Source organism: Pleuronectes platessa, chromosome 7, assembly GCF_947347685.1.
Source record: "Pleuronectes platessa chromosome 7, fPlePla1.1, whole genome shotgun sequence".
In the NCBI taxonomy this organism is placed as follows: Eukaryota; Metazoa; Chordata; class Actinopteri; order Pleuronectiformes; family Pleuronectidae; genus Pleuronectes; species Pleuronectes platessa.
In genome coordinates this window covers 21,162,683-21,180,421 of record NC_070632.1, presented here as the reverse complement: position 1 = coordinate 21,180,421, position 17,739 = coordinate 21,162,683, and the positions used below count along the sequence as shown (strand labels likewise).

At 40.6% G+C, this 17,739-nt stretch overlaps 2 protein-coding genes across 3 annotated transcripts; both read right to left on the bottom strand.

Moving 5' to 3' along the window:
• Positions 1-315: 315 nt before the first annotated feature.
• Positions 316-9,033, bottom strand: api5 (apoptosis inhibitor 5). Its single transcript, XM_053427551.1, has 14 exons — positions 8,724-9,033; positions 7,273-7,434; positions 6,990-7,083; positions 6,207-6,272; positions 5,647-5,798; positions 4,971-5,177; positions 4,500-4,604; positions 3,702-3,791; positions 3,284-3,465; positions 3,029-3,122; positions 2,878-2,934; positions 1,811-1,890; positions 1,559-1,701; positions 316-926 (listed from the first exon to the last, which is right to left on the bottom strand). Exons 1-14 carry the CDS (start codon positions 8,793-8,795, stop codon positions 850-852), a joined length of 1,581 nt encoding a protein of 526 aa, XP_053283526.1. The 5' UTR covers positions 8,796-9,033; the 3' UTR covers positions 316-849.
• Positions 9,034-9,934: 901 nt separating this feature from the next.
• On the bottom strand, positions 9,935-16,620 carry samm50 (SAMM50 sorting and assembly machinery component). 2 transcript variants are annotated; one of them, XM_053426567.1, is made up of 15 exons: positions 16,457-16,620; positions 14,905-15,015; positions 14,699-14,800; positions 14,498-14,585; positions 14,193-14,299; positions 13,912-14,042; positions 13,569-13,656; positions 13,332-13,460; positions 13,056-13,127; positions 12,891-12,977; positions 12,535-12,605; positions 11,441-11,508; positions 11,202-11,348; positions 10,875-11,016; positions 9,935-10,095 (listed from the first exon to the last, which is right to left on the bottom strand). In XM_053426567.1, exons 1-15 carry the CDS (start codon positions 16,475-16,477, stop codon positions 10,050-10,052), a joined length of 1,410 nt encoding a protein of 469 aa, XP_053282542.1. In that variant the 5' UTR covers positions 16,478-16,620; the 3' UTR covers positions 9,935-10,049. The 2 variants fall into 2 exon arrangements, with proteins under 2 accessions (XP_053282542.1, XP_053282541.1); XM_053426566.1 differs by having other exon boundaries at positions 11,202-11,358; positions 11,442-11,508.
• Positions 16,621-17,739: the final 1,119 nt, after the last annotated feature.

Genomic DNA, 17,739 nt, shown 5'->3' with positions numbered 1-17,739 from the left:
AGCTACCCAAGGACCCACGCCACTCAGAAAGCAGCAAGACAATGAGAATCCCATGACCACCCTCGCTCTGGTAAAGAACACCCGACGTTAGTGTTCTAGGGTTAAAAGTGTAATATAAGCAAGTCGGCATCTCAATTTTAGGGTAAAGGGATGACTTGTTAGCTTTTAAACTGTGTTGTAACTGAATCAGTCAAATATATATTGTATTATAAATATAAGGTTATGAGCTATCAAATTGATAATGAGAAGACAAAGTGTGAGCGGGGTAAAGGTTTGATGGAGGTTTGTAAGTGACTGAAAACAAGGACAAAGCTCTTCATTCCATACAAGTTTATGATAAAAATCCAATGAGACAAGATCATTGATTCATACAAAGTAACATAAGCCAATTCAACTTATTCTCTAATAATAAAAAGAAAAACAAGATTAAATAAAAAGGGAAGAAAGAAATGCATTCGCAAAACAAGAGGATTTCGTGTTTTCCTACAATAATCTGACAAAAATACTTATCAGTTACAACATGGCTGTCTTTTGTTCCACAAAACACACGTCTTAAAAAAAATGAAGGAAAAATACCATGTAGTTGATTTTAACTAATGCCTGGGTAAAGAGGATTACAGGAAATAAATGTTGAAATGACAGGTAGAAAAGTCTGACCCTGTTATATGTTCTGAAAATCGGAAACTAAACCCCCAGTGTGGAACGTTATTTGTATATGCAAGTTTGAAGGTGACCGACTCGGAGACCAGTTAAAAAACAGATGATTAGGTGACACATAGTCCATCTTGATGCGGAAAAGATCCTGATGTGATGCAGTTCAATGAGCAATGTGAATTTTGTGAGTGCATCTCAGTAAGTTCGGCCACGGCTCCTGTTGCCTCTGGTTCCGAAGCCTCGTCCTCGTCCGCCCCTGAAGCCGCCACGCTCTACAGTGAACAACAAAAAAACTATTAGAAGAATTCTCCAGCTTCAAAGTTTTAAATAGTTTTAATGAAAGAGTGGAAGATGGCACAGTGTTTCACCTCTGAACAAAAAAAGTATGATGCTCTGCCATGAACCTGACTTCAGATAAGTGAGTATCTTTCTCAGCCAAGACTGATGATATTATGAAACAACTTTTTTCCAATTCAACCTTCAAGTATTATAATCATTCATAATGTTGTGTTCTTATTGAGGATAACATACTCCTGGGTTAAATATGGACCTTTTTATGAGATTCAAAATGATTTAGGAACCATTTCTATGGGACCTTTATTAAAAGGAGAAATCCCCAGTCAAAATCACAGTGAATATGTTTCTCATATGACCAAATCTGGATGCCAAGTGAGGTTATGTGATTTTGACACAGTATCCAAGCTGATAACAGCTGCCATTCTCCACTAATAAACCTGCAGAGGGTGTGTGGTTGAAACCCCACAGAAACTGTGTCAGGAGTACATTTCACAGTACATAACAGATCTGAGGAAAACGTTTGGGTGTGAGGTGAACCGTTTGAGCCAAATTAAAGATAATATTAACACCACAACATTTTTTGCATAAGGTGCCAAGTTATTCTCACCATTGCTAAAATTGCCAATGGAGGCGCTGTACTTGCCGCTGGGGGGATTGTAGATTTGCCGAGCATCCCTCCGGGGCAGAGGTGAGATCTGTTTTTTTTCACTGCCTCCAGACCCCATCTCCTCAGCTGACGGACGCTTCGGTCTAAAAAAAGAAGAAAAAACAGTCAGTGAGGATCTATTGGGGCAACAGAGAGACTCGGCTGCTTGAATGGCCTCTGACAGCAAAATCGTAGAAGTGGGAGCAGACTTACGCTACTGCCTCCGCCTTCTGGACAGGTTTCCAGGATAGAGTGACTGTGCTCTTGTACGATGGAGGGTTGTGGAACAGATCCTGCAAATACAATCAAGTTCAAAGAAAGTCTGACAATTGAACACAAAGAGATCAGAGAGTGGGAGCTTTGTAGTCTAATGTTACAGTCCATACAATAAATACTTATTTTGTGACAAATACAATTGTCAGTTTGAGGTGACCCTCAGACCGCTGTTGGTCGTAACTTGGTTCACTGGAATGCACTTTAAATGTTTCTCTATAAACATAAATGAAGTAAACTTATAAGAAACACCTTTTCAGATGATGGGGCTAGAGGCAGCACCATGGCATTACCGATTAGAAAAGTAGTGCTTTATAATAAATGTAAGATTGGCACAGGATTCACATTTATGCATTGGGGGCTTCAACCATAACACTACTCGTTCACTCGTTAACCCGAATAAGAGTTGATTCATTGTTCTGTTGCGCTGCTCATGCAGGGGTACGCCAGAAGAAAATTAAATGCAAAAGAGGACGCAGAGGCAGCTGGTGAAAAAAACGGCTATGTTGTGTCTCAATCATGAAATCGGGAGTGTGGTCATAATAACGGTTGCACCAGCACCATGCCCCGAGCACGCCCACCGCCAAGAACTAACGCAGTGAATCTGTGTGAGTCCAGTATCTCTGTTTCCTTTCAGCGTGATTTCTTCCGCTTCCTTTCTTGCTTGCTTACTTGAAGAGGGATATTTGGTATCACGACATAAGGTTGAGAAACAGGGAGGTTGTATTGGTGGTCAATGTTTTCATATCAGTTATTGTGTTTTTATATTAATTCACACTTTGCTTGGTCTGTCATGATATGGGCTAAAGGTAGGGGCGGATGTTTATGGGAGAAAAAAAAAAGGATAAGGTGGGTGTGGTTGTAAAAACAATAAAATAATAAAACTCTGGAATTACACCTGGTCTGCCTTGCATCCTCTTTATACCCAGCATGGTGCACCCTTCTCCTTTTATAAACAAGAAATCAAACACACAAAAAAACATTTGTGTGTATGACCAGCACTGTACCTTGATGAGGATATTGATGTTGTTTGTGATCTTCAGGGCCACCACTTTGATTTTGTTCTGATAACACACAAAATATAAGTCAGATTTTTTAGATATTTTACAGTTTTTTCATAAGCAGACCTATCAAATATAAACGTGCAGTTGTTAATACCTCGTCTGTCTTTAGAGCATCTCCTGTCTTGCCCTGCAGTGCGACTCGTAACTGTCTGATGTAAACCTGCAGGCCTCTGGCAAAGTACTGTAATCTGTGGAAATACAAAAGGACAGTCAACTTAAAGAAAAAGTAGTTACTTTTAGATCCAGTGAGTCAAGCAATGAGCGCGTTACACTTGAACGTTTAACTTATGTATGAGCCCATTATTTAGTTTTTTGTAATGTAGGATATGATTGTGTGTCACTTCTTCACCTGATCTTGAAGTCTTTGAGACGCTCCGCATCAACTTTGTCGAGGAGGAAGTCTGGCAGCTTCTTGCCAAGCTGGTGGAAGCCAAAGAGGAGGCACTCAACATAACTGAACTGCAGTTTGGGTTCCTCGCTCGTCGCGTTGTCTCCATTCTCCACTTCTTCTGGTGGCATCGGCATGAACTCCTACAAGAGCAGAGAATACTTAAAAAAACACAACTGGAAGCTTTGAACTATAGGGCCTCTTGTTGATAACAAACCCGTTATTTTATTTTTGCAGATAAAGCAATAGATTTAATAATTTCTCCCAAATCTGAGTTGAACAAGAATGATATTGTAAAAATTCAAAGAAAATTTAATCTCAGAATCTAGGGGATACAGCTTATGTGCATTTTCCCTGCAACAGGACAGTCTGTTCTCACCAGCAGCTTGGTAAACAGCATGTTGAGGTTGGCCTCCAGCTTTTCCATGTCTCCGCAAAACGGACTCATCTCAGCGAGCAGCTTCAGTACCTACACACACAAACAGTAATATGCATTGCTAATGAGAAAAGAGGTTGCGTGGTGCAGACTAATGACCCATTAACAACATGCAGTTGGTGGACACCTCTGACAGGTGGCTGCCACCCTGACATTGTTTACTACGACTACAACCAATCAACAAATGTCAGACATTAGGAGTCTCGAACTCACACCAGTCAACACATTTGTCAGCCCAATCAGAAATAGTGCTGTCCCAGACTTAACAATTACAGGCCATGTAACTGGTTTAGTCTAATGGCCACACTGGTTGTAAAAAGCCACACTGATTACTCTTTGCACTCTTAGTTCTTGTCCTGGGCCATTCTGCAGGAATTTAACCAAGAGGAGAACGCCTTGGCAAATGGTGTATAAACAGAAAGTATATGGAAAGTATGGCTGTAGTTATTATGTCCTGCTCACACAAGAAAGTTCTGATTAGCAATGGCAGGCAGTAGGGATGAACACAGGCTACCTACCAGAAGTGCCAATGCAATGTTAAGCTCCGTTGGGTAAATTTGTGATAGAGATATTCGGCTATATAAATAGAATCTGCTTGACTATCCCACAACCGGAAATATGCAAATTATAGTCCAGAAATACTCTGCAGCACTGAGATAGAATTAGCTAGTAAGAGCGAAAAGTGTCATTCCAGGGGACATCTTGTAAAAAAACATTAGAAGGTTAGAAGGAAGAGCTCACCTCCAACTGAATGTCCAGCTCAGCCACAGGACTCGTCAGGGAGCTGAGGTTGGGCAGCACGTGTTCACAGAAGTAGGTTACAAAACGTGTGGAATGGACATTTTTCTACAAGAAAAGAGAAAACTTAGATTGATTCATACTACAATGATTCAATGACAATGTGTTTGAATATATGGTGCACTACAGGGGAATTTGCTAATTTGTAAATAAAGTTAGGTAGAATTCTATCAAACACAGTTTGAGTTTTCAACCCTAATTTCTTAAGACAATCAGCAGTAGTTTACACGTCCCGTAAACATACTTTATAAAACAGCTACATTACTAACTAATGTTAAATTATCTTAACTGAGAATATTTCCAAACAGGTATAGAATCTAAATGTGCCTCTGCTAAAAGACGGGCACAACATATTTTATAAGTGAAGACGTTGTTGACACGGGAACTTCTTTGAGGTGTATGGTTTCTACTCACGGAGAACAGGGGCAGGGCCTGGCGTGTGCACTGCAGCAGGCGGTCAACTGTATCAGGGTCGGTCGGGTTGAGAGCCTGCTCGAGGAAAGCCTGCTCTACCACCAACTCCACCAGCTGCTGCCTGCCGTGCACCGTCTGCAGCACCCGAAGGCCGGACACCACACGCATCAACAGCACAAACTCCTCTCCTGTCACATCCTCCAACACCTGAGCAGACGGCAAAGAAGGGACAAACATCCATCAGATGCTGCATCACTTTCATCACATTGTCATAGGGCAAGAGATAAGGCAGCAGAGTTCAAGTCAAGCCAACAGGTAAGATTATTTTTGTGACAAATGAATACAGGCCAGTTAACCGAATGGAATGACACAGCGCAGTGTGGTGTATGTTTACTATATTAAAACAATGTACATTGCTAAGATGACAGAGGTCATAAGGAGGAAAGTTCAAGGTACGGCTCTTTTAAAACAATAACTTAACTCATGACTGATGATAGATTGATCTATTACACTTCTGTGCCCACAAATTCACAGCCAAAACACTCTTTGACCAGAGGCAGTCTCAACACATCCTGACTCCAGTCCATCATATGGTGTGATGTAGTTGGATAATAATGATCTGAACTACACTCAGACTGACACAATAAAGATCACAACTTTTGGACTAATTACCAACCTTCTTTGTTTCTGCAAAGACGTAATCCTCCACCTCCTTTGTCATGACTTCCTCTGACAGGGTCTTCAGTTTGGCTGACAGAAACTTGATCGCCCTTTCCCGCACTATGTCCTCTCCCTGAAGGATCTGTGAGAAGAGGCCTCCGAGAGTACCTGGACAACAAAACACAGGAGTAGACAGGATCAAAAGAATGATTATACACTGATGAGAGATTATTCAAACTTCTTCAGATCTACTGGCTGTGATGGAAGAATAATGATGGAGTTGGTTCACAAGGCAATTCACTCAGGTATAAGTGCAGAATGGCAGTTAATAAATCTTAACTAAAGATGCCCCACATATATTGTTAAATATATGTGGCAAAAGACAGCCCCGAACAAAATGATACAGTTTAAATACACGTCTTCTCAACAAGTACAACAGGATCTCATGGTGGAATTAGTAGCCCGGTGAGAGGCATAAGAAAGAGCTTTTTCACCACAGCTCTGAACTGGCTTGAATAAGTTACAAACATACAAGAGCACAATTCAGATACAAAAAAGGGAGGGAGCAGCACTTACCCTTAGCATCTACCTTGAAGATAGAAACAAGTGCTACATTCACTTGGTTGAATTCGGCTGTGTCATCTAAAAATCACAAGAATTATAGAATGGTCAGAAGTCAATAAAAAGACTGAAGTGTAAATCCTATTAGAATGATCCAATATCAGTTCATAACATTTTAAGATTGAGCTTCACATTTGCACCTTTAGACATCATGATACACAAAATGTTTATGTTGGAGAATTTAAGTTGTTAAACAAGAATCAAACTTAAAAAGTTCTGTAACATGAAGTCCACATCTACGAGCTAGACTGATTGATCTGAGCAATGTTTGTGTTTACTGAAGAAATATCGCTGGCTAGAAGATGTGATGTAGAGACAATCATCTGAACAGCGTAGGTTGCACAAACACCATTTTATATTTAAGGAAACATTGATGCTCATTTGTGAAAGAGAAAGCTCCCATGAGAAATTGTGAGAAGTAATTCACGCAACATTGATGTTTAGCTAATGCAAGTCAATCAACAAGAATCTAAATGAATCCATTCTTAACGTTGTAAAACAGTTTTCGCGAGATCCGAGCCAATGATATTATTACAGACTCATTCAAATAGCAGAGAATCACACCAAAACCAACAGACAAAGACACTGTTAATGTGAGTATCCAGGAAACTATGATGACTGAACATTTTATTTGATATACATTTTTTTTTTTTACTTTGAAAATAATGATCAGATTAATCATTAATGAAATTAATCATTGGTTCCAGTCCCAAAGAGTTTATTCTGAGCGATCATTACCTGTCTGAAGGAGCTGGGTGAGAATATCTGCAACTCTGAGGATGTTCTCGCCAGTTGCAAACCGTGGGAGCTCCTTGATGGCCTGTCGTCGAATCTGAACAGATGGACGGATGCTTTAATAGAATATAACTGCAAATTCATTGAGCCAACAGGGAAACCCCACATCAACTTAGGAGCATATAAAACGTGAAGCTTTATCTCAACAGACTTTGAGGGACAAGACAGTCTCTGCATCCTACACCGAGGTATATAATGTACCCGATCTGTATCCTTTAATACTAACCGAGACATCTTCATCCTCACAAAGATCAAGCTGAGCATTTATGGCTGCATCAGCGAGTTCCGGAAAGCTGCTGAAGAATTTGGGAATAAACTGAGCTGCCAGCCGTTTCTCCTTGGGGCCGCCCTTTACACCATCCACGATTACTTGGTAAGCATCTTTGTGCTGCAAAAGAAAAAGAAAAAAGGAGAACACTCATTAACATGTGCAAGTTATTTAGCAATAATTATAATTTCAGTCCAGGTTTCATATCATGTTACATTACGAGGTTCAACTAACAGTTACTGTGCTCTAAAGATCATTGTGTTGCTGCACTTTGTGGGATCGCAGCGCTAAAGGCAGATCTACGTTGGGTGTTACTTTGAAGGTGCCTGGGTGTTAACCGATCATCAGGTTAAGCAGAATCTCTGGGATTTGAATGGTCAATACAGTGAAGTGGGGGTGCTTAAAAACTCATCAGGGTCAACCCCGATTAAACAGAGATTAGACACCTATGTTGCATTTTAACCAATCTATTTTTTTTTTTTGCAACACCACACATACACCATAGTAATCCCAATGTTTTGCTTCATTGATTTTGACAACTCCTATTAAACCTCTCATTACATGAGAAAAATGATGTTATTACAACATCATCTTATAACAGGATCTCTCATAAACCTCATGTAACCTGATTGCCTAGAAATCCCATCAAAAAAAACACAGGTTTGGGAACGTGGTGCAACACTTATTAGTAAAGTTAAAAAATAGAAACTTTTCAGACGATTTATTGTCATTTGCAGAAATAAACAAGTTATCAATGCTATGAAATAATAAATTATATTGGCTCTGCCTGGTGCCGTCAGTAGTAATATACAAATAAAAAAGCTACAAACATCCCCAAAAAAATAGAACAATTTAAATATGTATACATAGATATACTGGAAACTAAATTGAGACTAACGGAGGAGACTTAATATAAGAGTGGCATATTCCTTCGTACACCGTAATTTAACAAACGTTCTCCTCTAGACATTAGTCCCAAATAATCTAAAGCAATCAAAATACTTAATCATTCATTCATAGTATCCTACGCAGCAAACCGTTCATTCCTTGTGTGATCAAGAAAGATGGGCAAAAAAATAACAGTGGATTCCCTGTAAATGTACTAAAGTATAAAACGAACAAACTAAAACAGTGAAATGATCCCAATCGATCTGCAGGAAACCGTCAAGTTGAGTCAAATAAAGAGAACCGGGGGTCGCCTGAGATGCCCCAGTCTTTGGGGTCGCCATGGCGAAGCTGTTTAACGTTTGCCCGGTCACTACGTTAGCTACGTTTAGCTTAGCACGCACACAACAGTCTTATGTAATTCAACGAAGATAGCAGAGCCATGAGAGAAGCTGAGCAGCACCGCTCCCCCTCGGCTGGGTTCAAACCACAGCTCGAACGGGAACATTTACGCGTCCATTTACCTGACTGAGGTTGTCCTTAGCATCTGCCAGGACCCCGTAGCTACGGTAGAGATCCTCAATGGTGACCGCCATCAGCGTGCGTCCGTGTGGCTGCCTCTCACAGATAAGACCGCCAAGGAGACCGCGGGTCACTTTCTCTCCGCTTCCAGGCGACTGTAACACACCCGACGGCGTTTTACCGAGGCACTGTGTTCTCCGGAGAGGGGACGGTCTGTGAGATCGGTAGAAGATTGTGAATGGACTCCTTCCTCCGTCGCTGCGCTGACAATGCTCTCCAGCTAATATGCTACGGAACAAAGGAGCGGCGCATGCGCGCGTTAAGCGAACCCAGTCAGCAACTCTGCACACGTGATACTAGTCTGCGCAGTAGTGATGCGCAGTAACTCCAATCAGTGTCCTCAAAGCACATTATTTATTAGTCTAATTTCTTGAGACTTTTTTTTGTCTCCATAAGTGCGAACTCAGTTTTGTTCTTTCATATTTTCTTGCTCCCTGTCTTTTTGTGTAAAGTTTGTAGAATAAAATGACAAAGAACCCACTATCTTCTTTTCAAAACCAGAAACAATCGGGTTTACACATAAAAGCTAGCTGGGGTGTATTTATTCAAGTATAAATATAAAACAATTATAGATAAGAAACAAATACTATATATAAATACATATATATGTATATATAGTGAACTAGTTGAAAATAACCCTCCACTCATATTTCTTTGTGCACTACCTCCACCAAGAAGGTTATGTTTCCCCCCCTGTGGGTCTCTTTTTTTGTTTATAAGCAAGATCACACAAACCACTGATTGGATTTCCACAAAACTAGGTAAAAACATGTGGTACGGGTCATGAAGGAAGCCATCAAATGTTGAGGTGGATCAGGTGACCTTTTTTTTCACTTTCTTTATAATTTTGTATTTATAATTTTTTACGGTTTTACCCCTGAGACTTCAAACGTGTTTTGTGGACTCAAACACTTCACCCACTTCTCCGTCGGCATAGTGGTGAGTGGATAACGAGTGAATTTTCATTTTTCAGTGAACTATCCCTTTAAGAATGTATCACTATCATTGATAACCATTTGTCTGTTCTATGGCAGAGACACAATGGAGGCAGTCTTGAAATTGACTTGACATGTAGTAAGTTCTACCCAGCAATGTGGCGCAGGAAAATCAGACTAGGAGTATCGTGTTAAGATAAGTTGCATCAATGAGGACAGTCAGTGCAAACAATTTTACTGAGCAAAGAGTTGCAACAACAGTTCTGTACAAGCAATTTTTCCTTCCAAAAAATGTTTCTAGTGTAAGTAGCTCCAGATACAACGAATGCGGTTTCACAGGAATCGGATGCCTGCTCCAAACTGGACTCCATCACATATCCTGCAAAGAGAGAAAAAAGTAGGAGATCAGTCTCAAGCAATACAAAACATCACAATGTCTTGGGTGCCTGTCAAGGATGCATGAACAGTGAAGGAATGCTCTTATAATGTGTGTGGGAAGTTATCATACATCGACATGATTGCACAGAAAATGCTTTTGTGTGATTTAAAAGATATGCTTCATGATTGTTTTTGTCTTGATAAACCCTTGAGTAGATTTAAAATGTAAACAGTGGTTTCAGTTCAACTGAATGAAATGAAGAGACCACCATTGCATACAGTGTCAGCCCGACTATGTTGTTGCTCTCAAAGAGGAAAATTCATTATTACCCCCAAGTATTTGTTTGTTTGCAGGATTATGCAGAAACTGCACAACCAATTTTGTGGAGGGTTAACGTATGAAACGAGGAAGAACAAATTAAATATTGGTGAAGATCCAGATCCAGGATTTGCTTTAACATTGCATGATTTTCCTTGATTTGTCAGAGAATAATTCCTAGATAATGATGACAAAAAAATCTGGCATGTTTAAGGCGACTGATATTTATGAGTGTGTGTAATTTGGTGCAGCAGATCCAAATAAAAAAACTCTGAATCTAGATTATTTAAAGTTGGTTTCATAAGGGGAATGCTGGGCCTTGGCAGAGGTATGCGCTCTCTGAGTGCCATTCTAGTTCAATGAGGGTTTGTAAGGGATCTATTGGGCTTCAGTTATAGCTGCCGTGCCTTGAATTTAATAGGAGAAATTTAAATCACCACAGCTAAACTAACCAACCCTACCTGTCTCCACTCTGGACTCCCATGGGAATGCAGTAATTCAGCTCCAGCCTGGCAATGTTCCCCAAACGCAGCACAAGGCCCACTCCGTATGACCAACGGAGGCATTCAGCCAGTTTCTTCAAATGTGCATATGGACCCTCACCTGTGTAAAAACAAACATATAACTGAGGCCAAACAAAGTCCAAATTCTAAACTTTAACAAGAAAAACATTAAAATTGTCACAATCCTTTCTGATAATATCCACACATTAATGACAAGATCAGTTCCATAAAACATGAAGTTTTAACCGTCATTACATTGGTGCTCATTCTGCTTTAAATTCTCACCATAGTTGAGATTACAAAGGTTTCCGGCATTGAGGAAGAAGTGTGTTCTGAAGAGGTCACCAAAGCCGCCCCGGCCTGGTCTGAAGGGTAGAGGGGTGTAGAGGTGGAGACCTCCAGCCCAGTAGCCCTCTCCTCCCAGGTAGTCACCTGCCATCCCAGTAATACCAGCACACAAGCTTTAAATTAACCATCACACTTCAGTCTTGTTACCAAGCAACTCGGCCAAGCATATATCTCACCTTCGCTCTGTGGGCCCATGCTGTACATACTGAACCCCCTGATACTGGTGGGGCCACCGAGATAGAACCTAGAAGGATGAGAATAGATAAACATACATTATACAGATATGAGGCTTATGTAAATACAAAAATATCAAACTAAGAGGCGGCTTCCCCTGGAGGCTGGGTACAGGAGAATTAGAGATGGGCAATGGAGGAAGACACATCAGGCTACAATAGGTGTAAAGTCAAAGGAAACAACAGGAAGTTAGTCATTGTAGTTTGCCAGACCGATACCAAGACAGTTTGCAGCATCACCAGCAGTCGCTCATTGAGACAATTATAGTATCTACAGAATGCGATTGCTCCACTTTGCAGAAAAGTTCCTGTTCTGAATTGTTCCTGTGACTCATTGGTCCAATCTGAACAAAACACAACACACATATTTTTTAGACTCAATCTGTTCTCAGACATGCATCCAGAAAATGCCCAGACAAATTGCTCCGGACCTGTGTTCTTCCCATATAAAGAACACAGCAGGAGGGTGTCAAGTTCAGATGCATTCACAACAATGGGAAGATCTCTGACATGTTCAGGTGAGGGTTAGCATCTGGGTAAAGCATTCAGGACGCATGACATAAAGCCACAAATATCACGTGTTTTTGTTAACAGCACATCGACACCGGGGTCAGTTCTTATCACTAAAAGCTCTCAAATCTCTTTGTCTCTCCATTTTGACCACTTCTTCAGCGTCTTCTAAGTGAGAGATTTGTAAATTTTTGTTTCTTTCAGTTTTGGCATCGGTTAATGAAATGAAATGAAGAAATGTCATCAATGCTAGAGGTAAGGCAGGAGGAGTGTCTGGAGAAACTGATTTGGACATTTGCATCCTCACATACAGCACCTCCAGATAATTTCAGGTGAGTTGAGTTCATGTCTTCTTTTCGATGATATCATAACTGGATGCCAATTTGCTGAAAATTAGGACAAATAGAAGCTTTAAAATTGTACTCACATTGTTTCAATTTGATCTGAGGAGAAGGCCACAGTTTAACACTTTAAAAACCCTGCTCTAGCTGATAATGGCAGTAGGCGGCTGCACTGTATTTGTGTACCTGTCGGCGATGCTTGTTGGCCTCTCACCAATGGGTAGGAGTAGACCGCCCCACAAGGAGGCAGAGAGGACCTGGAGGAGAAAGTCAAAGTGTCTCGTTAAGCTGAGTTCATCAAATTGTTGTTTATTTAGACATAATAAATGTTGCCTGGCTAAAGAACTACACTAAATGTTTTTTGAATTTTCCCCTATAGGATGTTTATTTAATGTTTCAGAAAAGAGTGGGCATAGTACTTACATTTTTTACCTAGCAATTAATCATTAGTCACAAACTATGTAAAATGTGGATAACTTCTAATTTGTACTCAAAATTGGATCATTTGCTAAATGGCCAAAATGTAAAATGCTGAATCTCACCGAGTCCCAGAAGAGTGTTTTGTTGAGCTGGATCTCAAAGTCCTCCTTCAGGAAACTAGCATCTCCCCCAGTGAAACCAGCGAGTTCCTACACCAGCAGAACATTTACATAATATTGTTTTCGTATGTCACATAGAAATCTCTGACTTTGTGGTGAAAAACAAACCTGATGGATCTTCAACAGGCCACCTTTCCTGGGAAGGATGGAGGAATTTCTGCTGTCAATGACCATAGAATGCTGAAAAACAAAACGACAAATATTGCCAAGAGCCAATATTAAACATAAGTCAAATCCACCCCACAAAAGTCAACTGTAAATTGTTGCAAAAAACAGATTCAAAGCTCTGCTGAGTAACAGGTTTTGTATGTAACCACATGAAACTCCATCAACATTTTAAATCCAACATTTAAAAAATAATTCAACATGAAATAGGAGAAATACCGAGAGTGAGGATTTGAGGGAATGGCCACTCTCCTCCCGAATAGCAAACGAGGCAGTGCGAGCCAGACAGCCCAGCTCTCTCCAAACTCCCTCCCACTTTAGTGTCTGGCTGGTCTTCCACACGGGGAACTGTGTGTGAGACATTGGTAACACGTTCATTAGTCAATGAGATTTAATAATAAACACATTTTTTATGTGAAAAAACAAAACAAAACACAGATATAAACAGGTATTTACGCTGATTTCTGCAGAGACGCCTCGATCCGTCTCCCTCAGTGAACTCCATGGAAACTGACCAGTTACTTTGTACATGTTGATTGAGATACTGAAAATGAACAATGAAAAGAAAGTTCAATATCATACAAGGGTTCCTTTTTCATTATAAACCAAATCCATCTGTAGTTACTGCATTAACTGCTCAGTTAGACTCCAAACTGAAGGACCCTCATCAAGAGCTAAAGCAGCAGCAACCTCAGCCTCAGCAAAGGAATAACCCTTCCCCCTGATATTGTAGACAGGCGTTCATATTACACCTTACAATAATCTAACAATTATATTTCTTGTGCTGTTCATATCTTACTTGCGTTCAAAGTGTCCTGGTTGAGGTTTGAACAAAGACAGGCCGTAGGACGTCTCTTTGGTGCCATAGGAGAACTGGAAGGTCAGTTTCTCTGCACGGCCAAATACATTAGGTAACTTCAGGCCCAGTACCTGTAATTACAATGGGTGAGATTTGTGTCAAGGTAAAAAGAAAAACCTTAAAACTGACCTTTAAAAAGGCCAACGAAACACCATGATTGGATCCAGAACTGTGTGGCCTCTCCGAAAGTAGATGCTTACACCATGCATTGTAGCACTCACCATGCTTCCTTCATTGTTTCCGACCATAGTGTTGTAGCTGCCCGTCATTCGTCTCAGCTCAGTGACCTCGAAGGTCACGTCAAGGCCATTCGGAAGAGCGTCCTCACCTAAAGGCAAGAGAAAGTAGAGACAATAAAAAATCTAATTCAGGGTTGGTTTAAAACAATGAGACAGAAATCTCATGTGTCGATGAATGTAACATATAATTATGATTGTCCAACACAGGAGATTAATGATTACAACTAGTACATTTATTTGGAAAGTACCTATGCATAACCATAAGACTGTGCCATGACTGACAGTACCTCGTGATGTGTCTATAACCACTTCAACTTTTCTGAAGATACCGAGACGCAGAAGCTTCTGTCGGGCTTCATGAGACCTTCGCATCACCTGGACCACAAAGTGGACAATTTGTTTATTCCATTAACTGCTATTCACAAGCAGAAACAAACAAAACACAAACAAATCATTTTTTAGAAACTGCCGTCTACATGTGCACCTACATCAATCAAGTTTTTTGCCCTGAAAACTTCTGCGATTTCATAAGTCAACAGGTCCTCCTTGGTTCTTCCGAGTCCATCTATGTGCACTTGTTGAACCACAACCTGAAAAAAAAGAGGTACGAGCATTAATAGGGTCACCATAAACCTCCAAATCAAAGTCCTAGTGAGGGAGTTGTGTAACTGCTGTTGTACAAAACAAATCTTACATCCTTGTTTTCAAGAACCTCTTGTTTGGGCTCCTGTTCAATATCTGCCGCCTCGATGTCGTCTGCCTGAACCCCAAACTCTGGCCCTTTCATGGGCAGAGGGTCCAGGCTCTGCAACACAAAATGTAATAAGTCATATCTGATTCTAATTTTTTGAATGTATTTTTCTTCGTAACAATTTAAACACATATTGCAGACAGGGATGGCAACTAACAGTTGGTTTCTCATACACACCAGACTACGGATTATTTGATCAATCGATTCATTTTTTGGTCTATACAAAAGCAATTAACAGTGAAAATGTTCCATCCCGTTTTTCTGACATCTTCTACTTTCTGTCAATCCATTTGACGATTAATTTAATTATTTGTTTCAGCTCTACACAACATCATACTGCAAGGAGATACAATTTACAGAAAATATAATTGAACAAATTAATTATGATCGTTTTTCTTGAGATCTTAGAAATGTTTGCATAGTGGCACAATCATATCTGACGTTACGTAGGTAAAATACAAATAGAAATAGTAAAGTTAATAGAAGTAAGATTAAATATGAGCCAAGACAAAATAACTGAAAAATAAATATATATACATGGAGAATTGATATTATTTTAATATAAATTGTATAAACTAGATGGAAAATTATACATAACTTTTTGTTTCTTTCACATGACTCAAGATTTAAGTACACAGTTCTATATATCCTAGTTCAGTTCCGTTTGACTATTGATCTAAAAATAATATTTAGTAAAGACATTTAGTAATATCCAAGATGGCAACTGAGAAGTCCACTGATGTCTTCAGCTCTATAGTGTAGGTATATTTTTGACCTGGATTACCTTTACCTAGCTCTGTATAAGACGTCAACATTGCTAATACTTTCTTTCTGCTTACTGCTGCTTCATACTTCAACTGCACTATGATCCAGGTGGAGACATTGCACTTTTTACACCACTACATTTGTGTTTGACACCTTAGTTAATGTACATGCTATTCAACTAAAATCAACTTATGAATAATTGCATTGCCGCAGATAGACCTACATGGACATATCAAACCAGTTAGAATTACCCTAGCCTTGTACAGCTGCAACACAAAAGTCACCATTCAAAGGATCGATACAATGATATGACAATCAATATGTTTTTAGACCCTGTACAATAAGTATTTGTATTTTTTCTATAGAATAGCTTTGAGGCACTTCCCAGACGACCCATCCCAGCAGCACTGCAGTGAATGGAGGCAGCACTAGTATCTCAAATGTATGTTAACGATGAGCGTAGATCACACAAAGTATTTCGGTTTCAGTGTGAAGTAAACCATGACCTGCTCATGGTTTACTTCACACTGAAACCGAAATACTTTGTAGGAGCCATGAGCAGGAACCCATGAGCAGGGAGCCATGAGCAGGGAGCCATGAGCAGGGAGCCATGAGCAGGGTCGCAGGGCTGGACGCACACTGTGGCCTCTCTGTCTGGACAGTCACCGCACAACACAACACAACACAACACCCAGAGGTCAAAGTCACAGCCGGCTGCACGGTGTCTTACCCGGGCATGGACGGTGCCCATGCCGAGCTCCGCAGGACACTGACAGGGTACGTGAGGACCAAACTTCTCGGTGTGGACACAGACCAACTAATTTAACCTACATGAAAGCGCAGAGAGGCGAAGAAGCCCTGTAAGAGAAGGCGGCCATGTCACTTCCTTGGCCACGCCCTCCGCGGGTGCGCGTTCAACACAGCAACGCTGCGAAATGAACATGTGCGTGAGAAGGGTTGAGAAAAAGAGAGTAGCGACCTTCCCGTTCATCTTCCTCTTCGTCCTCACCCGTGGATAAGACAAAAACAAAGCACATCTTTTCCAGATTCCCTCTCTATAGATAATATAACATTTGATCTGATGTAGAAAAACAAAAATGATTAACTCTGTTGTGACATGACTCGGTGTTTGGAAACGTTTCTCCATTCACAAAAATGAATGATGATTCTTAAAACCATCCTCCATATTTATTCTTTTAGTGCAGGGGTAGGCAACCTTTACTATCGAAAGAGCCATTTTGCCCCCTCTTGCCTCAAATTAAATCTGCGCTCGGCGCGCTGTGCACGCTGTGCGTAAACATGAATAGTTCACGTTCATAGTGCACCATTTAAATTCTGAACTAGTTCATAGTTCAATTCATTTCATAGTTTTAAGGTGGAAAGAGAGGCGCCCGGCTGCTCACACAGGACACGCATTTCTCAGCGCCGGTCAGCCCACGATTCTGCTTTCTCCGCTTGTTGTTGAATGTAACCCGTTCAATGTACTGGTTTGGGGGTATGTAAGCCGATAACTTACGTGTAACGGTTAAATTCTTAATAAAGTGTTATACTTTTAGCAGTGTCATTTCCCCCGTTCTGGATGTGTTAATTAACCTGACAGGACGGCAACTCTTATAGGCTGCGGGGAGGCGGAGGAGTTTATTTAGGGACACCTTAGCTCTCCCCCTTTTCCTCTCTCTCTCTCTCTCTCTCCCCACTGCCGGTCCTGTGGGTGTGTGCGGAAGGTTAGCGTGAGCGCAGCAAGTGAGGTCGAAATTGTTTGTCGCGGTCAGTTGCTGGAAGTTATGTAATGTTAACGGAGATCACAAAGAAAGCGTCCGCAAATATTAACTGAAGTTTGTCCTTAGAACCCAGCGTGAAGCTGTGTATGTGTGTGTGTGTGTGTGTGTGACGCTGTCGGCGTCCTCGTGGATGCACGCTGTCCCTGCTTTATTTTAATGAATTAAAGTATACGAGATAAGGATGTGTTTTATGTTTGTAAATGTTTTTAGATATTATAAATGTGTTTAAAAT